Raw genomic sequence first — 22,037 nt, 5'->3', positions numbered from 1 at the left:
GAGGCCTTTCTACCATAAGTCTGGTGTGTTTTACTGTAAGCCTCACAACACAAATTTGGTAATTCGGGATTTATCATGATGAAAACCCTATAAAATGCATCATATGAACATGTTACTGTAAATCAATAGCCTTAGATGAGTTATCAACAAAGCATCTAAATGAAAGGAAATATAATCTTTAATACACATGAAAGAAAATACTTTAGTCACTTGGTACACAGGGACCTTGTGTGGCTGGTTCAAGACCAGCGTAGACAAAAATATGTAAAAAATGTGTGTGTGTGTGTGTGCTTCAGCCTATATACAGTATGTGTCAAATATTAGAGCGGGCATGGGCAAACTACGGCCCGTTGGGCTTTTTAATCCGGCCCCCCGAACTTGTCCAAATTATATCATTAAATAATTGTATTATAATTAAACCTCATTCATTTTGCCTTTTCCCTGTAATGCAACCTGCATGTAATCTATATTAGTTCACACAAACACTCCATCCATCTGTTCCTGGCTTAGCCCCTCTGTCAAATTTTAGAAGCCATTGTGGCCCACGAGTCAAAACGTATGCCCACCCCTGCATTAGAGAAATAAGAATTTCCCTACTGGGGATTTCCCCATTCTTTTTCTGAATTTACAGCCGATTTTCCTCCTTGCGGTTCACGAGAGTTGCTGGAGCCTTTCACATTCGGGTATGGGTGAGAGGCAAGGTACACCCCAAATGAGTCATGAGTGCATCTCAGGGTCGCACAGAGACAGACGATCACTCACGCCTACAGACAATTTGGAGTGATCAATTCACCTAAATTGCATGTTTTTTGGAGATGGGAGGAAACCAGAGGAAACGCACACAAATATGAGGAAAACACGCTAACTCCTAACAGATAAGATTCAAACCCAGAACCTTCTTGCAGTGAGACAACAGCACTTACCAATACGCACCCTTTCCACCTATATTGGGATTGTACTATACTATACTGGGGATTATTCATTCATTCATTTTTCAGACCGCATTTTTATCAAAAATCCGGCGAGAGGAAGGATACACCCTGGACAAGCCGCCAGTTTATCGCATGTGATGGGTTTGGACTTGGGTTGGTAATCGGAGGGTCACTGGTTCAAGCCCCCCAGTGCATGACAGGATTACAGACTGTGGACTGTCCAGGAATGGCGACCACGGTGGCGCCCTCACCCTGTGCCCTCACCCTGTGCCCCCTATGCATGTCTGTGGTTTGTTTAGAGGAGCCCTTAGTACTAGGGTGGAAATGAAATTGTGTTGTTGTGGACTATGCGTGTGCAGCATCAGTAACAATAATAAAGCTTTTTCTTCTTCTTAAAGTTAAATGATTGGGTCAACTATTATTGATTTCACGCACCAGAATCCTGATCCCATTGAAAATGGTTAAAGAATATTAACAGTGTTAGTGTGGATCATGTAATGGACTCAGACGTCCAGAACAAAGTCCACAAACTGACCTCCATGCTTGTTTCGTAACTGCATCGCACATATTCTCAGAAGACGTTGGGATCATTAGCAGCTTCACAAGACATGAAACAAACATACACTCGGTCACATTTAATTTGTCTCCAGACGCTGAACAGTCCCCACTGTGCAGCCCGTTGTCGGCTCCTAATGGTCGTCAAGCAGAGAAAGTTTTCACACCTCTTCACACTTGTGTCACTCGATGACAAACAAACCCAACCTTTACGTCAAAACATTATGCAATCCTTGCGTAAGACAGAAATGACTTTTGGGTTACATCATCCTGAAACTTTAGTGATGCAACTCAATGCTTTGATGCATGTTGCAATAGTTGCTTAAAGTGAAAGCATCCCAACCCCAAACAAAAAGAAATTTTAAAAACATGATGTAATGTTTATTAATGTATTCTCATCTTAACTCCTTCCACTGATCTCTTGTAAATATTGAATGATGTGCTAAACATTCTATTCCAAATGACTGTCAGTAATATGGTCAGGTTTTGAGGAAGTATTCATCATCAACTATGAGCTCAATGTTCAAATATCCACAAGAAGAAGTCCTTCTTTGGGGCGACGGTGGCGCAGCGGGTTGTCCTATGATCGAGAGGTTGGCAGTTCAATTCCCGGCTCCGGCGCATGTCTCCGCTGTTGTTGTCTCCTTGGGCAAGACACTTCACCCACATTGCCTGTGTGAATGTAGTGAGCGAGTGAATGTCGGCGGTGGTCAGGATGGCCGATGGCGCAGCTCCGCTCTTGTCAGTCTGCCCCAGGGCAGCTGTGGCTAGGCAGTAGTAGCTTCACCACCACCAAGTATGAAGTGAATGAATGTAAAGAATGTAAATATAAAGCGTCTTTCGGTGCCTTGAAAAGTGCTATATAAAACCAATTCATTATCATTATTATAATAAACATGATGTTCCCCAACAATCTAGCTAAGGTCTACTCTCAGTGGCAGGGTAGCAAGATCACAGCCGATCCACCCAGGGCTGAGACTGAACAATACTGGAAGTGTATCTGTGGAGAAAGAGGCAATGCACAACACTAGCGCCCAATGGCCAGCAGACATACAGTCAGAAGTTATGCCATCCCAGCCATCCCAGAACAAGACCCAGTAATCATCAGCAGATATCCAGACTAGAGTGTCCAAAATGAAGCGCTGGACAGCTCCAGGGCCCGACATGATTCACGCCTACTGGCTTAAGAAGCTAACTGCACTCCATGAACGCCTAGCCTAGCAACACATATGAATCTGCTGCTAAAGTCGGGAACCCAGCCAGAGTGGCTAACTAACCCAAGGTCGGACAGTCCTCATCATGAAGGACCCCGACAAGGGAACAATTCCATCAAACTACCAGCCTATAACCTGCCTAAGTGCCACATGGACGCTCCTATGAGGCATCATAGCAGCCAAAATGAGCAGGCACATGGATCAATACATGAGCAGGGCACAGAAAGGGATTGGCAATAACACCAGGGGGGGCCAAGCACCTACTGAAGGCAACACAACAGATGTAAAGGGCAGCTAAATACCAGGGGATCCCACAGACAAGTGATAATCCTGAGTAGGGAGCTAGGAGGTCAGCCACAGCCAAATACCGACAGCGGGTGAGGCAGGTTCAGCTGAATGGCAAGAATAAGATCCAGGCCCTTAACAGCTATGCCCTGCCAGTAATCAGATACCCCACTGGTATTATATACTGGCCACTGGAAGACAAGGAAGCTCCTTACAATGCATGGAGGGTTTCACCCTAAGTCCAGCATCCTAAACACAAGATCAATAGAGGCCAGGGTATACCACACCAGACAGGACCCCAAGTGCAGGCTGTGCGAAGAAGGCGCCAGTGCCTTGCTCAAGGTCACCTCGGCAGTGCCCTGGATGTACACTGACCCCTTTCCTGGTGGTGGCTGAAAAGGGGCCAGGATTTCAACCGGTGACCCTCCGATTCCCAACTCGAGTCCAAACCCACAAGATACTACTACTTTTTGTCTAACCCATCGAATTCACATTCCATTTATGTTTATTTTTCTATTGTTAAATGATAAGAGATGAGGAGGCTTCATGTTCAATGCAAAAATAAATTCCAATTGCATCATCATCATCATCGGGGGACAGGTGCGTTGCATCACTCAGTGAAGTGCGTGGTTTTTTGAAAAGAGGAAGAGCTGAGTAATAAAATCTTAAGAAGGATGCTGCAGTCTGAGACCTGAGAGCTCCTGAGCCTCTCATCTCCTTTCCTCTCTCTTATCATGACAGTCATTGAGGAAGTTGAACTCTGCTTTCCACAACTGCTCAACGCCTCCTGCAGGAAGCCAGTGCAGAATCGAGCTGAGACCGTTTTACTTCACGTCCTGCTGTCTTGTATCTCTGTGCTGACTGTGATTCTCAACCTGCTGGTCATCATCTCCATCTCACACTTCAAGTATAACTTATGATAATAACTTTGTTCCTTCCCTTCTCTTCTACTACAGAGGCACAGTTTTATTAAATTACATCCAGGATTTAACAAGTCATTTCTCGCTCTATTGTATTGTAACTGAACACATTTTGTGACATACTGTTACATCTGTATTATGTGCATTATGTGGTTTCAAAATACGCTATAATGATGTTATCCTTTTTTTCTAGGCAGCTCCACACACCAACCAACTTCCTCCTCCTCTCACTGGCTGTCTCAGATTTATTTGTTGGGCTCCTGCTGATGCCGATTGAAATACTCCAGATAGGGAGCTGCTGGTTTTTGGGGATCGTGATCTGTCAAGTGTTTCACTATTGCTCTTTTATCCTTACTTCTGCCTCAGTAGGAAACATGGTTCTCATATCAGTTGACCGATATGTGGCTATTTGTGACCCTTTCTGTTACTCCATCAAAGTCACTGTGAAAAGAGTTCAGCTCTGTGTTGGTCTGTGTTGGGCCTGTTCTGTGTTCTGTAATGCTGTGATACTGATGGACTTCCTGAAACAGCCAGATGGGTATAATTCCTGCCATGGAGAGTGTGTGGTTGTAATTTCCTTCATACATGGAGCTGTTGATGTCCTCCTGACCTTTGCTTGCCCCATCTCTGTAATCGTAGTTTTGTATATGAGAGTTTTTGTGGTGGCTGTGTCTCAGGCCCGAGCCATGAGGTCTCATGTTACCACTGTTAACCAACAGCGTTCAGTTTGTGTCTCGAAGAAGTCTGAGAGAAAAGCAGCCAGAACGCTTGGAATTGTTGTTCTTGCATTTCTGATATGTTTTTGTCCATATTATTATCCATCTTTTGCTGGTCAAGATTCTTCATCCAGTGATGCTTATTCATTTTTTTCTTTCTGGTTACTTTATTGTAACTCCTGTTTCAATCCATTGGTTTATGCTTTCTTCTATCCCTGGTTTAGGAGAACAATGAAACTCACGGTGATGCTTAAGATCCTGCAACCTAACTCCTGTTATACTAAAATCCTGTAGAAATATCTGTTCTGTCTGTACTAAAATAATCATCAGGAGACAAAGAGTCAAAGTAAAAGAAGATAAAATTAATGGCATTTCTTTATTAAGCTGTGCTCGAGTATGTAACGTCTTCAGGCATATATAGAGCAGATTTTTCCATCATTTTGTTACCAACATGTTTAAAAGAAATAAAAATTCTGTGACATTTGTATGTTTGTTTTTAGAAGTTTTATGGGAGCTGGATAGGAACAGTAAAATAATATTTAAACATAGAAATGCATCATGTTTGTTTGATATGATAAACATCAAATTGTTTACTCCTGTTGTTGAAGTTGCCAGTAAAGTTATAAAATATAAAAAATCATAAGTCCAGTTTACATATTTAAAAAAACACAACAAAACATGATAAATATGGTCATTAGATTTAAAGTTTCACATAATTAGCTTTATTTATATTGATTTTATTCACTATCATTTAGTATATTCCACACGAGCAAGATCACTGGAAATGAGTGAAAGGATCATTATTAATAGGAAAGGGGCATCGCTCAAACAAACAATTTTACCCTTTGGAATGATTCCCTCACAAATATGTTTTACTTTTTATTATTAAGTCTTTATGAGAATTAGCAAGTGATTTTAAATCTGAGTCAGCTCCAGGAGAATTTCACCATACTCACACAACCTCATTTTTATTAAAGAGGCATCTTTAAACAAGGCAATCACAAAGTAAAAGTGACTGCAAACATGAGAAACATCATATTGAAGGATATTTAGTCTTCATGAAGCATCAATCAAGAAACATCAGAACTGCCTGTTGGAGCCAATAACTTACTCAATAAACCTGCCAAAACAAACAAGAGATTCCCAGGAAGCAGGAAAAAAGCGATATTTACAGGCCCACACCCGTCCTTCCCGTAGTCCCAAAAGTTCTGGAATAGATTCTCGCTGAGCACTTGATGGAACATTTAGAATCTAACTATTTACTTAATCAAAAACAGTTTGGATTTTTTTGAGAAAATATTACAAAGAAACCGGGAACTGTTTTCTTAAAAAGGTCAACGATCCACTGCTTAGGTCGATGTGAAGGTTGTAAGGGCAGCGTTCCTGGACCTGCAAAAGGCCTTTGATACAGATACATCATCTGTCTGCGCTAGACTGGAGATGTGATGGTCATGAGCCAACTGTCTGTATTGGGGGAGATGGAAAGCCTGGAATTGTGTTCTTTAAAAAATATTTTTTGTCTAACCCCTTAAATCCACATATCGTTCATTATTAAATGTATAATTATGAGAGATGAGTCTTCATGTTCAAGCAAAAAAGAAATTCTAATTGTCACCTGATGAGGATGATGATGATGATGATGATGCAGAGGAAGAGCTGGGTAATAAAAGAAGGATGCTGCAGTCTGAGACCTGAGAGCTCCTCAGCCTCTCATCTCCTTTCCTCTCTCTCATCATGACAGTCATTGAGGAAGTTGAACTCTGCTTTCCACAACTGCTCAACGCCTCCTGCAGGAAGCCAGTGCAGAATCGAGCTGAGACCATTTTCCTTTACATCCTGCTGTCTTGTATCTTTGTGCTGACTGTGATTCTCAACCTGCTGGTCATCATCTCCATCTCACACTTCAAGTATAACTTATGATAATAACTTTGTTCCTTCCCTTCTCTTCTACTACAGAGGCACAGTTTTATTAAATTACATCCAGGATTTAACAAGTCATTTCTCGCTCTATTGTATTGTAACTGAACACATTTTGTGACATACTGTTACATCTGAAAATACATTATGTGGTTTCAAAATACGCTATGATGATGTTATCCTTTTTCTCTAGGCAGCTTCACACACCAACCAACTTCCTCCTCCTTTCACTGGCTGTCTCAGATTTATTTGTTGGGCTTCTGCTGATGCCCATTCAAATTGTCCAGATAAGGAGCTGCTGGTTTTTGGGGGGCGTAATATGTCAAGTGATTGAGTATTGCTCTTTCATCCTTACGTCTGCCTCAGTAGGAAACATGGTTCTCATATCAGTTGACCGATATGTGGCCATTTGTGACCCTTTCTGTTACTCCAGCAAAGTCACTGTGAAAAGAGTTCAGCTCTGTGTTGGTCTGTGTTGGGCCTGTTCTGTGTTCTATAATGGGGTGATACTGATGGACTTCCTGAAACAGCCAGATAGGTATAATTCCTGCCATGGAGAGTGTGTGGTTGTAATTTCCTTCATACATGGAGCTGTTGACGTCCTGCTGACCTTTGCTGGCCCCATCACTGTAATCGTAGTTTTGTATATGAGAGTTTTTGTGGTGGCTGTGTCTCAGGCCCGAGCCATGAGGTCTCATGTTACCACTGTTAACCAACAGCGTTCAGTTTGTGTCTCTAAGAAGTCTGAGAGAAAAGCAGCCAGAATGCTTGGAATTGTTGTTCTTGTATTTCTGATATGTTTTTGTCCATATTATTATCCATCTTTTGCTGGTCAAGATTCTTCATCCAGTGATGCTTATTCATTTTTTTCTTTCTGGCTACTTTATTGTAACTCCTGTTTCAATCCATTGGTTTATGCTTTCTTCTATCCCTGGTTTAGGAGATCTATGAAACTCACGGTGATGCTTAAGATCCTGCAACCTAACTCCTGTTATACTAAAATCCTGTAGAAATATCTGTTCTGTCTGTACTAAAATAATCATCAGGAGACAAAGAGTCAAAGTAAAAGAAGATAAAATTAAATGCATTTCTTTATTAAGCTGTGCTCGAGTATGAAACGTCTTCAGGCACATATAGAACAGATTTTTCCATCATTTTGTTACCAACATGTTTAAAAGAAATAAAAATTCTGTGACATTTGTATGTTTGTTTTTAGCAGTTTTATGGGAGCTGGATAGGAACAGAAAAATAATATTTAAACATAGAAATGCATCATGTTTGTTTGATATGATAAACATCAAATTGTTTACTCCTGTTGTTGAAGTTGCCAGTAAAGTTATAAAATATAAAAAAATCATAAGTCCAGTTTACATATTTAAAAAAACAGAACAAAACATGATAAATATGGTCATTAGATTTAAAGTTTCACATAATTAGCTTTATTTATATTGATTTTCTTCACTATCATTTAGTATATTCCACACGAGCAAGATCACTGGAAATGAGTGAAAGGATCATTATTAATAGGAAAGGGGCATCGCTCGAACAAACAATTTTACCCTTTGGAATGATTCCCTCACAAATATGTTTTACTTTTTATTATTAAGTCTTTATGAGAATTAGCAAGTGATTTTAAATCTGAGTCAACTCCAGGAGAATTTCACCATACTCACACAACCTCATTTTTATTAAAGAGGCATCTTTAAACAAGGCAATCACAAAGTAAAAGTGACTGCAAACATGAGAAACATCATATTGAAGGATATTTAGTCTTCATGAAGCATCAATCAAGAAACATCAGAACTGCCTGTTGGAGCCAATAACTTACTCAATAAACCTGCCAAAACAAACAAGAGATTCCCAGGAAGCAGGAAAAAAGCGATATTTACAGGCCCACACCCGTCCTTCCCGTAGTCCCAAAAGTTCTGGAATAGATTCTCGCTGAGCACTTGATGGAACATTTAGAATCTAACTATTTACTTAATCAAAAACAGTTTGGATTTTTTTGAGAAAATATTACAAAGAAACCGGGAACTGTTTTCTTAAAAAGGTCAACGATCCACTGCTTAGGTCGATGTGAAGGTTGTAAGGGCAGCGTTCCTGGACCTGCAAAAGGCCTTTGATACAGATACATCATCTGTCTGCGCTAGACTGGAGATGTGATGGTCATGAGCCAACTGTCTGTATTGGGGGAGATGGAAAGCCTGGAATTGTGTTCTTTAAAAAATATTTTTTGTCTAACCCCTTAAATCCACATATCATTCATTATTAAATGTATAATTATGAGAGATGAGTCTTCATGTTCAAGCAAAAAAGAAATTCTAATTGTCACCTGATGAGGATGATGATGATGATGATGATGCAGAGGAAGAGCTGGGTAATAAAAGAAGGATGCTGCAGTCTGAGACCTGAGAGCTCCTCAGCCTCTCATCTCCTTTCCTCTCTCTCATCATGACAGTCATTGAGGAAGTTGAACTCTGCTTTCCACAACTGCTCAACGCCTCCTGCAGGAAGCCAGTGCAGAATCGAGCTGAGACCGTTTTACTTCACGTCCTGCTGTCTTGTATCTCTGTGCTGACTGTGATTCTCAACCTGCTGGTCATCATCTCCATCTCACACTTCAAGTATAACTTATGATAATAACTTTGTTCCTTCCCTTCTCTTCTACTACAGAGGCACAGTTTTATTAAATTACATCCAGGATTTAACAAGTCATTTCTCGCTCTATTGTATTGTAACTGAACACATTTTGTGACATACTGTTACATCTGAAAATACATTATGTGGTTTCAAAATACGCTATTATGATGTTATCCTTTTTCTCTAGGCAGCTCCACACACCAACCAACTTCCTCCTCCTCTCACTGGCTGTCTCAGATTTATTTGTTGGGCTCCTGCTGATGCCGATTGAAATACTCCAGATAGGGAGCTGCTGGTTTTTGGGGATTGGGATCTGTCAAGTGTTTGTGTATTGCTCTTTCATCCTTACTTCGACCTCAGTAGGAAACATGGTTCTCATATCAGTTGACCGATATGTGGCCATTTGTGACCCTTTCTGTTACTCCATCAAAGTCACTGTGAAAAGAGTTCAGTTCTGTGTTGGTCTGTGTTGGGCCTGTTCTGTGTTCTATAATGGTGTGATACTGATGGACTTCCTGAAACAGCCAGATGGGTATAATTCCTGCCAGGGAGAGTGTGTGGTTGGAATTTCCTTCATACATGGAGCTGTTGACGGCCTGCTGACCTTTGCTGGCCCCATCACTGTAATCGTAGTTTTGTATATGAGAGTTTTTGTGGTGGCTGTGTCTCAGGCCCGAGCCATGAGGTCTCATGTTACCACTGTTAACCAACAGCGTTCAGTTTGTGTCTCGAAGAAGTCTGAGAGAAAAGCAGCCAGAACGCTTGGAATTGTTGTTCTTGTATTTCTGATATGTTTTTGTCCATATTATTATCCATCTTTTGCTGGTCAAGATTCTTCATCCAGTGATGCTTATTCATTTTTTTCTTTCTGGCTACTTTATTGTAACTCCTGTTTCAATCCATTGGTTTATGCTTTCTTCTATCCCTGGTTTAGGAGATCTATGAAACTCACGGTGATGCTTAAGATCCTGCAACCTAACTCCTGTTATACTAAAATCCTGTAGAAATATCTGTTCTGTCTGTACTAAAATAATCATCAGGAGACAAAGAGTCAAAGTAAAAGAAGAGAAAATTAATGGCATTTCTTTATTAAGCTGTGCTCGAGAATGAAACGTCTTCAGGCACATATAGAGCAGATTTTTCCATCATTTTGTTACCAACATGTTTAAAAGAAATAAAAATTCTGTGACATTTGTATGTTTGTTTTTAGCAGTTTTATGGGAGCTGGATAGGAACAGAAAAATAATATTTAAACATAGAAATGCATCATGTTTGTTTGATATGATAAACATCAAATTGTTTACTCCTGTTGTTGAAGTTGCCAGTAAAGTTATAAAATATAAAAAAATCATAAGTCCAGTTTACATATTTAAAAAAACACAACAAAACATGATAAATATGGTCATTAGATTTAAAGTTTCACATAATTAGCTTTATTTATATTGATTTTATTCACGATCATTTAGTATATTCCACACGAGCAAGATCACTGGAAATGAGTGAAAGGATCATTATTAATAGGAAAGGGGCATCGCTCAAACAAACAATTTTACCCTTTGGAATGATTCCCTCACAAATATGTTTTACTTTTTATTATTAAGTCTTTATGAGAATTAGCAAGTGATTTTAAATCTGAGTCAACTCCAGGAGAATTTCACCATACTCAAACAACCTCATTTTTATTAAAGAGGCATCTTTAAACAAGGCAATCACAAAGTAAAAGTGACTGCAAACATGAGAAACATCATATTGAAGGATATTTAGTCTTCATGAAGCATCAATCAAGAAACATCAGAACTGCCTGTTGGAGCCAATAACTTACGCAATAAACCTGCCAAAACAAACAAGAGATTCCCAGGAAGCAGGAAAAAAGCGATATTTACAGGCCCACACCCGTCCTTCCCGTAGTCCCAAAAGTTCTGGAATAGATTCTCGCTGAGCACTTGATGGAACATTTAGAATCTAACTATTTACTTAATCAAAAACAGTTTGGATTTTTTTGAGAAAATATTACAAAGAAACCGGGAACTGTTTTCTTAAAAAGGTCAACGATCCACTGCTTAGGTCGATGTGAAGGTTGTAAGGGCAGCGTTCCTGGACCTGCAAAAGGCCTTTGATACAGATACATCATCTGTCTGCGCTAGACTGGAGATGTGATGGTCATGAGCCAACTGTCTGGATTGGGGGAGATGGAAAGCCTGGAATTGTGTTCTTTAAAAAATATTTTTTGTCTAACCCCTTAAATCCACATATCAATCATTATTAAATGTATAATTATGAGAGATGAGTCTTCATGTTCAAGCAAAAAAGAAATTCTAATTGTCACCTGATGAGGATGATGATGATGATGATGCAGAGGAAGAGCTGGGTAATAAAAGAAGGATGCTGCAGTCTGAGACCTGAGAGCTCCTCAGCCTCTCATCTCCTTTCCTCTCTCTCATCATGACAGTCATTGAGGAAGTTGAACTCTGCTTTCCACAACTGCTCAACGCCTCCTGCAGGAAGCCAGTGCAGAATCGAGCTGAGACCATTTTCCTTTACATCCTGCTGTCTTGTATCTTTGTGCTGACTGTGATTCTCAACCTGCTGGTCATCATCTCCATCTCACACTTCAAGTATAACTTATGATAATAACTTTGTTCCTTCCCTTCTTCTCTACTACAGAGGCACAGTTTTATTAAATTACATCCAGGATTTAACAAGTCATTTCTCGCTTTATTGTATTGTAACTGAACACATTTTGTGACATACTGTTACATCTGAAAATACATTTTGTGGTTTCAAAATACGCTATTATGATGTTATCCTTTTTCTCTAGGCAGCTTCACACACCAACCAACTTCCTCCTCCTCTCACTGGCTGTCTCAGATTTATTTGTTGGGCTCCTGCTGATGCCCATTGAAATTGTCCAGATAAGGAGCTGCTGGTTTTTGGGGGGCGTGATATGTCAAGTGTTTGAGTATTGCTCTTTCATCCTTACGTCTGCCTCAGTAGGAAACATGGTTCTCATATCAGTTGACCGATATGTGGCCATTTGTGACCCTTTCTGTTACTCCAGCAAAGTCACTGTGAAAAGAGTTCAGCTCTGTGTTGGTCTGTGTTGGGCCTGTTCTGTGTTCTATAATGGTGTGATACTGATGGACTTCCTGAAACAGCCAGATAGGTATAATTCCTGCCAGGGTGAGTGTGTGTTTGAAATTCCCTTCATAAATGGGGCTGTTGACGTTCTGGTGACCTTTGCTGGCCCCATCACTGTAATCGTAGTTTTGTATATGAGAGTTTTTGTGGTGGCTGTGTCTCAGGCCCGAGCCATGAGGTCTCATGTTACCACTGTTAACCAACAGCGTTCAGATTGTGTCTCTAAGAAGTCTGAGAGAAAAGCAGCCAGAACTCTTGGTATTGTTGTTCTTGTATTCCTGATATGTTTTTGTCCATATTTTTATCCATCTTTTGCAGGCCAGGACTATGTATCCAGTGTGGAGTTCACGACTTTTGCTTTCTGGCTCCTTTATTGTAACTCCTGTATCAATCCAGTAGTTTATGCCTTTTTCTATCCCTGGTTTAGGAGATCTATGAAACTCATTTTTACACTTCAGATCATGCAACCTAACTCTTGCGATGCCAACGTATTGTAGAGCTGTCTGTAGACTAAAATGTACAAAAATGATCAACAGGAACAAAAGAGTGTGCTGTTTATTAAGTTATATGCTGTATGTAACTTCTGTCAGGCATATAAAGAGCAGCTTGTTTTTGATGTATGTTCAAATTAGAATGGTAGAAAGACAATCTAAAGCAATGTAATAATTTTTAGCTCATTATTTTATGTCAGTAACACATTTCAAAATTAGTCTAAAATCACTGTTTTTAAACATTCCACAGAAAAATAAGTTTAATGCCAGCTAGTGTTAGAATCACAAATGGCAATGAAAGGATAATTTTATGCAGGTTCAGGAGTTTAAATACAGGAAAGTGGACAAACTCATTCCTGTGAAACAAAAGATACATTCCACATGAGTTCAGGAACTCCTTTTCTTTACTTTCCCATTTTATTTACATTTTACACATTGTAGCAACCACATTTTACATGGGCTGCATTTTACATTTGGAAAAACTCTAATGATAATAAGTAGTGTCTTTTTCTTAATGACTATATAATGTAACCAGTTGGAGCGTCTCCACTGACATGACATCTTTATTCACTTATTTACAGGTTTTTATTTTGTGGTAAGGGTATTTATATTGTATTTCAGATTTATTTTTTGATTAATTTGTGATTTGTTAAGTATGTAAATTTGGTGACAGGTTACCTTACAAATGAAAGACAATGATAAAAGCAATGCTATTTTGATTTATTTTGTAAGTGCATGTAAATCGGCGATGGAGGGGGGCACCACATTGGGTCAAGCCGGTTCTCTCCGCGTGGGTTCTCCGAGTTCCTCCCACCACCGAAAACGTGGAAATTAGGTGAATTGGTTACACTAACAAGCCGCCAGTTCATTGCATGTTTTTACGGTGGGAGGAAGCCAGAGAACCCGGAGAGAACATGCAAACCCCTCACAGAAAGCCCCCCCACAAGTTGATTTGAAGCTGTGACCTTCTTACTGTGAGGTAACAGCGCTTGCCACTGCGCCACAGTGCCGCCCCTTCTGAAAAGGGCAGATTTATCTTTTCAGTAATACCAATATTGCGTCTCTACTCCAACCAGAACCAGAGATATGCTTTAATAATGATTTGATGAATTTAGAAACACGAGTATGAAATGCTGATTTATGCTTGTAACAATGGCTGAAGGTCAAACATCACCAACGTGACTGAGACGCCTGCTGAGTTGGATTGTCATGGCCAGTGTTCATGTCTATGTGATTGTTACTGATGCTAATGAAATTATTTTTTTGTATTTCTGGTGTGGTTTTTTTATTATCCATCTTTTGTGGGTCAAGTGAAGCTGGCTACTTTATTGTAAGTCCTGAATAAATCCAATACTTTATACTTTATCCTATCCCTGGTTTAGGAGATCAATGAAACTTACTGTTACACTTCAGATCCTGCAACCTAACTCCTGTCCTGTGATATCAGCATATCATAGAGATATGATATGATATGATATGATATGATGAGTTTTATTTTGATTGTCAGATTAAGACAAAAAAATACAACTTAAACAAAACTAAATATACATTACAACCAAAAAAGGAATGTTTGAAGTATGTCTGTAGTGTCTGAAATAAAATGATAATCAGGAATCAAGGACAAAAAAACAAAAAGCATCAAGTGTGTTCCTTAATGAATTGAGGTTTAGTATGTAATTTATGACAGGTAAATATAAAGCATTAATTGTATATTTATTCCATCATGTTTTAAAGGACATTTCTTATTAAATCTATTTGTGTGTGTTTTTCCAACAATCCAGATTGTTATAGTTTAACATCTCCCGGGCCCATCCTCTGATTTTATATCTGAATTTCTAACAAGCTTAGTTCTGAAAACGGAACACAAACAAACTACATTCATGTAGACGTCAATGATGAATGCCTTACTACTGCAGTCATCTCATTAGACTCAATTGGCTTCTCCCAGAAAGTAAAAGAACCCACCCATAGCTTTAATCACATCTTGGATCTGGTTCTCACATATGACATTGATATTGATCAATTAATTGTATTTCCACTGAACCCTTTTGTATCTGACAACAAATGCATTACTTTAAAATTTCGATTATAACATAAAATTATAACCACTGAACTAATTTAGGCCACATATATCTGATAGATCTCAGTTTGTACGTGTTCATGATAAACCTTCTTCATACATAAAAGTTAGATATGGAGTTCCACAGGGTTCTGTGCTTGGACCTATTTTATTCACGCTATATATATGGTTTTCTTACGCAACATTATTGGGGAAACACTGCATACATTTTCACCGCTATGCAGATGACACACAAATGTACCTGTCGGTTCAGCCAGACACAAACAACGAGTTAGACTTCAAACATGCCTTCAGGAAAATAACTCCTGGATGACCAAGAACTTCCTGTATTAACTTCAAATAAAACTGAAGCACTTTGTTTGTTTGTATTTATATAGTTTATATATATTGTGTAATGCGAGTACATAAGAAGATGAATGTTTAAACTGCCAACAGAGACAATGGAAAAGTATGATGTTAAGCATGTGCAATGCAGACCAGAAGTTGGAAGTTTTGCATATATGGATATATAAAGGATCGGAAAAGGATTGTTATAGGAATGTCAAACTGCATTTGTAAAATAAAATGTATTTTCCAAACAAAATAAAGAATGACAAAAAGGGATGCAGAATAGATAGTCCATACTTTTGTAACTTCCAGGCTGGATTACTCCAATTCATTACTTTCAAGTTGCCCCAACATTTCTATTAAACTGCTGATCCAGAACGCATCAGCTCATGTCAGGAACCAGATTGATTGCATCACCATTAGGAGGCAGGTTCTTTGCATGGCACGACGAACAGAGAGGTGGAGCTAGATATTTTAGCTTTATGAGAGACGGCTTCGGTCTGAGAGCTCCTGAGCCTCTCATCTCCTTTCCTCTCTCTGATCATGACAGTCATTGAGGAAGTTGAACTCTGCTTTCCACAACTGCTCAACGCCTCCTGCAGGAAGCCAGTGCAGAATCGAGCTGAGACCGTTTTACTTCACGTCCTGCTGTCTTGTATCTCTGTGCTGACTGTGATTCTCAACCTGCTGGTCATCATCTCCATCTCACACTTCAAGTATAACTTATGATAATAACTTTGTTCCTTCCCTTCTCTTCTACTACAGAGGCACAGTTTTATTAAATTACATCCAGGATTTAACAAGTCATTTCTCGCTCTATTGTATTGTAACTGAACACATTTTGTGACATACTGTTACATCTGAAAATACATTATGTGGTTTCAAAATACGCTATGATGATGTTATCCTTTTTCTCTAGGCAGCTCCACACACCAACCAACTTCCTCCTCCTCTCACTGGCTGTCTCAGATTTATTTGTTGGGCTCCTGCTGATGCCGATTGAAATACTCCAGATAGGGAGCTGCTGGTTTTTGGGGATTGTGATATGTCAAGTGTTTGTGTATTGCTCTTTCATCCTTACTTCGACCTCAGTAGGAAACATGGTTCTCATATCAGTTGATCGATATCTGGCCATTTGTGACCCTTTCTGTTACTCCAGCAAAGTCACTGTGAAAAGAGTTCAGCTCTGTGTTGGTCTGTGTTGGGCCTGTTCTGTGTTCTATAATGGTGTGATACTGATGGACTTCCTGAAACAGCCAGATAGGTATAATTCCTGCCAGGGAGAGTGTGTGGTTGTAATGTCCTTCATACATGGAGCTGTTGACGGCCTGCTGACCTTTGCTGGCCCCATCACTCTAATCGTAGTTTTGTATATGAGAGTTTTTGTGGTGGCTGTGTCTCAGGCCCGAGCCATGAGGTCTCATGTTACCACTGTTAACCAACAGCGTTCAGTTTGTGTCTCTAAGAAGTCTGAGAGAAAAGCAGCCAGAACTCTTGGTATTGTTGTTCTTGTATTTCTGATATGTTTTTGTCCTTATTTTTATCCATCTTTTGCGGGACAGGACTATTTATCCAGTGAAGAGTTTTCAGTTTTCGCTCTGTGGCTACTTTATTGTAACTCCTCTTTAAATCCAATAGTTTATGCTTTATTCTATTCCTGGTTTAGGAGAACAATGAAACTCATTGTTACGCTTCAGATCCTGCAGCCTAGCTCCTCTGATGTCAGCGTACTGTAGAGATGTCTGAAGGCATTAACAAAACATTTATTTTCAACAATACAAAATTAAACATATTTGGATGCTGTGTAAAACATTAAACAGTGTGATGAATGTGATCATTATGGACAATGTGTCATTGCATCATCATTGAAGTTGTGTATTACTCTTAAACACATTTAGAACCTTCCATAGAAGAGATAAGATCATTATTTGATGAAAAATGCATCCCTCAAGCAATCCATCAATAACAAGCAAAAATTCTGACTCATTACCATGAATTACCATAAATATTTAAAGGTAATATGGGCAGCTGTATCAACATTTAACATTCAACATTTTGATTATTGAGATCATTGCTTGATTTTTATTGTGAAATTTGCGCTTTTATGTTGTAGAAAGGAAAATTGCCACAAGCGGCACACCATCCCCATGTTAAACATCCAGCTATCCTCCCGAGAGGGAATCATGTGTCCAGATTGTTGATCAAGCACTACCACGAGAAAGTTACGCATCAGGGTCGTGGAATGAGAGCGCAGAGAGAGCGCTTGTCTGTTAAAAGATCTTTTTTTCTTGGAGGTCGTCGGCTGCTCTTCTGGCTCCTCATTTGGCCTTTTCCCCTTTGCAAAAAGAGCTCCAAAAACATTTTGGTGTTTGTTTGCGTTTTGTAATTCCAGCTAGTTTATGGCTTTATATTTTAATTTCTTTGAGTAACATGTCACGTGACCATACCTGTCAACCAGCACGTTTTTGCCGTACAAAGTACGGTTTTTATGCATTCTAAGACGTGTACGGCGTAGAAGAACATCTGTACGGGAAAACGCAAATTTGTAGCGTCCGTCAGACGCTGAAACATGGACGAGATGGGTCTCAGAACAAGCTTTTATTAATCGGTAACCCCGCCGCTAACAGAACAGATATCCTCTCCCGTCTAGTGTTGTGCGATTCCTGAACGAATCGTTCAAAACCCGTGATTCACTTTACTGAATCATGAGTCATGATTCTTCTTCCCCACTGAGTCGTTCACTGACTTGTCCCTGCTACCGCTAGTTAGCTGCACAGCTAACTGAGGACACCAATCAGTATAGAAACATGTCGAGTTAATCACTGTAACTGTGAGAAAAGCATCGATTCATGTTTTTTTTAATGAACTACCAATTCCCCTGGTGAACCGTCCCACTCGCTACAAGCTAGCATCAGCTCAGCTGCGCTCACAAGAGAGTGGTTCACTGAGTCGCTCACCCCCCCTCCCCGCAGCACAACGAGTCACTGAACCGCTCACCCCCCCTCCCCGCAGCACAACGAGTCATGAACCGCTAACCCCCCCTCCCCGCAGCACAACGAGTCACTGAACCGGAAACACTCACGTACGAAATGAATCGCGGAGCCAAAACGCGCATCCGAGTCACTGAGTCGCTCACCCCTCCCTCCCTGCAGCACATACAACGAGTCACTGAACCGGACTCACGTATGAGTCACTGAGTCCGGACTCACTAACCCGCTTTCAGCGGCAGCAGCCACTCGACTCGAGCCTGGGGGGGGCCCTTCCTCACCGGAGCCGAGGGGCTGCTGCCCCGCCCGTTCTGTTTGTCTCATAAGGATCAATAAGAGACTAAAGTAAAATAGGTATTCAGTCAGTTAGTCCACTGATTATTCTGAAGATAAACTTTAGTGTCCGGACTTAACAGAAACTATTTAATGCCGCCTTTTTATTACAGTATATAATTAAAATTAAAAAATATATTTTTGGAATATTTTGGCGGAAACATAATAAATAAAAATAAAGATGTAAAACTTTTTTATTTAATGCTTTTGCACAAGTGTATTGTATACTATATGTATTTTTAGTCTAATGCTGCACTGTTTGAACACATTTTTTGCTTTTGTATTTATATTTAATTTATGCAGAGAACAAAAAAGAAATATGTTTTTTCCCTTTCAGAACTCCTGATCTTTCCCTCTTTTCCCTCAATGACATTTATTATTTCCCTGTTTCAATCAGCCATTTTAGCAACATAAATTGGTAGCAGGTGAAACTTGTATTCACAGTATATCTCTATGTACCTTCTGGGTAACTGACTCAGTGACTCAAATGACTCAAATGAATCGATTCACTTTAGTGAGTGATTCATTCAAACCCGATTCAGTAAAAAGAATCATAGTTCCCATCACTACTCCCGTCTCTCTCACCCCCTCCACGCTCACACACACCCCGCCCCTCCTCCCTGGATGCCTTCACTGACTCTCTGCAGAGTAGGAATTACGAACACCAACACGAAGTGTTACAGTCCCATCCGGTCTGCACCGAATATCAAGAAACGTGAAAAACATGTTTCCCAATCACAAGCCAGCAAAGGTTTGTATTTTCCTTCCCTGTTTGAAATTTAAATTACAAGCATCATTGATCGATACTTAAGTTTGGTTTACAAAAATAAAAATGCTAACGATTTTTTCCCCCGAAATATCTGTTCTTATTTAAAAAATTAAATTACAAGCATTATTAATGGATATTTTAGTTTAGTTAAAATATTAAAATTAAACTGTATCCTAATTAATAATGTCCAACTATGTACATAAATAAACGCATTTGAAAAAAAATATATGGTGTAAGGTTATCTTGTATTTTGTAAGGAAAAAAATCAACGGTTTGTAAGGCCATGGAGCCTTGGAGGTTGACAGGTATGCGTGACCAAGATGATTTAGAGGCGATTGTTTTGTTTCAGAAAATCGGGAACATTTTCAAAATAAAACACCTTTTAGACTTTAATTATTGATACAACGGAAATTGTATAAATGTGTTGTTATTTTTTGTGTGGCCCGGTAACAAATGCCCCACGGACGGACCGGTGTTTGGGAACCCCTGGTCTAGAGCACTTAAAAAAATCCATGGATAGAGACTCTGAGAATTAGTTGTAAGAATGAAGGCTTGTTACCTGCTGACATCACTGTTGTGATTGATTAATCAAGCAAGAGCGGCAGTAAAGACACTGTACTGTCACAGCTCAGTAGGAGCTAATGCAAGAGAATGTTGTTGTTGTTGTTGTTTTCATATTCGGATATATCGACATTTCAGTAATGCTTGTTTTGTTATAGATAAATCTAAAAGAGTAAAACTTGAGTCCACATGATCCATCCAAAATAGCATTTTAATTACTTCATTATCAGGAGGCCGATTCCTTGTATCACGTGATGAGAAAATCGACGTAGGAGAAGAGGAGGAGCTGGAAAATAATGTTATGAAGGATGGCTTCAGTGAGAATCCAGAGAGCTCCTGAGCCTCTCATCTCCTTTCCTCTCTCTCATCATGACAGTCATTGATGAAGTTGAACTCTGCTTTCCACAACTGCTCAACGCCTCCTGCAGGAAGCCAGTGCAGAATCGAGCTGCTGAGACCGTCTTCCTTTACGTCCTGCTGTCTTGTATCTCTGTGCTGACTGTGATTCTCAACCTGCTGGTCATCATCTCCATCTCACACTTCAAGTATTACTCATAGGAATAATCAATATTTTTTTGCTTTTCTTACAGCTCCTCATTGTGCAGGAAAGACATTTGGACAATAGGTATATTAAATTGCAGGCACTTCTTGAACTGCTAATCATAACTCTGTCAATGTATTTACATGAATGTTGGAATCCAGACAGGTTACATATTCTATAACTCTTTGATGAGCACATACTGGCTTCTGTTTTTGTACTGCATATTCTATACCATTTTGAACTTGACACCTTCTGGACCAAACTGCTATCTATGAGAATATATTCTTTGGTTTCCACTTGTGCTGTAAAGATTTTATCCTTTTTCTCTCTAGGCAGCTTCACACACCAACCAACCTCCTCCTCCTCTCACTGGCTGTCTCAGATTTCCTTGTTGGGCTCCTGTTGATGCCGATTAGAATCCTCCACATTGGGGGCTGCTGGTTTTGGGGGAGATTGTTTTGTGGACTGTCTGGCTATGTTTCCTTTATCCTTACTTCTACCTCAGTAGGAAACATGGTTCTCATATCAGTTGACCGATATCTGGCCATTTGTGACCCTTTCTGTTATTCCAGCAAAGTCACTGTGAAAAGAGTTCAGCTCTGTGTTGGTCTGTGTTGGGCCTGTTCTGTGTTCTATAATGGGGTGATACTGATGGACTTCCTGAAACAGCCAGATGGGTATAATTCCTGCCATGGAGAGTGTGTGGTTGTAATTTCCTTCATAACTGGAGCTGTTGACATCCTGCTGACCTTTGCTGGCCCCATCACTGTAATCGTAGTTTTGTATATGAGAGTTTTTGTGGTGGCTGTGTCTCAGGCCCGAGCCATGAGGTCTCATGTTACCACTGTTAACCAACAGCGTTCAGTTTGTGTCTCCAAGAAGTCTGAGAGAAAAGCAGCCAGAACGCTTGGATTTGTTGTTCTTGTATTTCTGATATGTTTTTGTCCTCATTATTATCCGTCCTTTGCAGGTCAAGACTTTTCATCTGGTGAAGAGTTTTCAGTTTTCACACTGTGGCTACTTTATTGTAACTCCTCTTTAAATCCAATAGTTTATGCTTTATTCTATCCCTGGTTTAGGAGAACAATGAAACTCATTGTTACTCTTCAGATCCTGCAGCCGAGCTCCTCTGATGTCAGCGTACTGTAGAGATGTCTGTAGGCATTAACAAAAAATTTATTTTCAACAATACAAAATTCAAACATATTTTGATGCTGTGTAAAACATTAAACAGTGTGATGAATGTGATCATTATGGAAAATGTTTCATTGCATCAACTTCATAGATTTATTTTAGCATAACTGTTCAGTGTGTTCATAAATGCCAGATAAGATCATTATTGAATGAAAAATGGTAAATGGACTGCACTTATGTAGAGCTTTTCCACTGCTTCGCGGTGCTCAAGGCGCTTTACATGATACCTCACATTCACCCATTCACACACATTCACACTCCAGTGGGCGACTGCTGCCATGCAAGGTGCTGCCAGTTCGGGGTTCAGTGTCCAAGGACACTGACATGCAGTCAGAGCTGGGATTCGAACCACCGACTCTCTGATCGCTGGACGACCCACTCTACCAACTGAGCCACAGCCATCCCAAAAAAGTCGGCCCTCAATAACAAGCAAAGAT

At 39.8% G+C, this 22,037-nt stretch overlaps 6 protein-coding genes across 6 annotated transcripts; all 6 read left to right on the top strand.

Moving 5' to 3' along the window:
* Positions 1-3,720: 3,720 nt before the first annotated feature.
* On the top strand, positions 3,721-4,916 carry LOC137902504 (trace amine-associated receptor 13c-like). The gene is made up of 2 exons (XM_068746590.1): positions 3,721-3,893; positions 4,100-4,916. The coding sequence occupies exons 1-2, from the start codon at positions 3,721-3,723 to the stop codon at positions 4,914-4,916; spliced, it is 990 nt and encodes a 329-aa protein (XP_068602691.1).
* A 1,440-nt stretch (positions 4,917-6,356) lies between these two features.
* LOC137902249 (trace amine-associated receptor 13c-like) lies at positions 6,357-7,549 on the top strand. The gene is made up of 2 exons (XM_068746328.1): positions 6,357-6,529; positions 6,733-7,549. Exons 1-2 carry the CDS (start codon positions 6,357-6,359, stop codon positions 7,547-7,549), a joined length of 990 nt encoding a protein of 329 aa, XP_068602429.1.
* Positions 7,550-8,990: 1,441 nt separating this feature from the next.
* LOC137902502 (trace amine-associated receptor 13c-like) lies at positions 8,991-10,183 on the top strand. The gene is made up of 2 exons (XM_068746589.1): positions 8,991-9,163; positions 9,367-10,183. Exons 1-2 carry the CDS (start codon positions 8,991-8,993, stop codon positions 10,181-10,183), a joined length of 990 nt encoding a protein of 329 aa, XP_068602690.1.
* A 1,438-nt stretch (positions 10,184-11,621) lies between these two features.
* LOC137902246 (trace amine-associated receptor 13c-like) lies at positions 11,622-12,814 on the top strand. Its single transcript, XM_068746325.1, has 2 exons — positions 11,622-11,794; positions 11,998-12,814. The coding sequence occupies exons 1-2, from the start codon at positions 11,622-11,624 to the stop codon at positions 12,812-12,814; spliced, it is 990 nt and encodes a 329-aa protein (XP_068602426.1).
* A 2,944-nt stretch (positions 12,815-15,758) lies between these two features.
* On the top strand, positions 15,759-16,951 carry LOC137902186 (trace amine-associated receptor 13c-like). The gene is made up of 2 exons (XM_068746255.1): positions 15,759-15,931; positions 16,135-16,951. The coding sequence occupies exons 1-2, from the start codon at positions 15,759-15,761 to the stop codon at positions 16,949-16,951; spliced, it is 990 nt and encodes a 329-aa protein (XP_068602356.1).
* Positions 16,952-20,234: 3,283 nt separating this feature from the next.
* On the top strand, positions 20,235-21,555 carry LOC137902501 (trace amine-associated receptor 13c-like). Its single transcript, XM_068746588.1, has 2 exons — positions 20,235-20,410; positions 20,739-21,555. Exons 1-2 carry the CDS (start codon positions 20,235-20,237, stop codon positions 21,553-21,555), a joined length of 993 nt encoding a protein of 330 aa, XP_068602689.1.
* The last annotated feature ends 482 nt before the right edge of the window (positions 21,556-22,037 follow it).

This window comes from Brachionichthys hirsutus, chromosome 12 (assembly GCF_040956055.1).
Source record: "Brachionichthys hirsutus isolate HB-005 chromosome 12, CSIRO-AGI_Bhir_v1, whole genome shotgun sequence".
NCBI lineage: Eukaryota > Metazoa > Chordata > Actinopteri > Lophiiformes > Brachionichthyidae > Brachionichthys > Brachionichthys hirsutus.
This window is presented reverse-complemented; position numbering and strand designations above follow the sequence as displayed.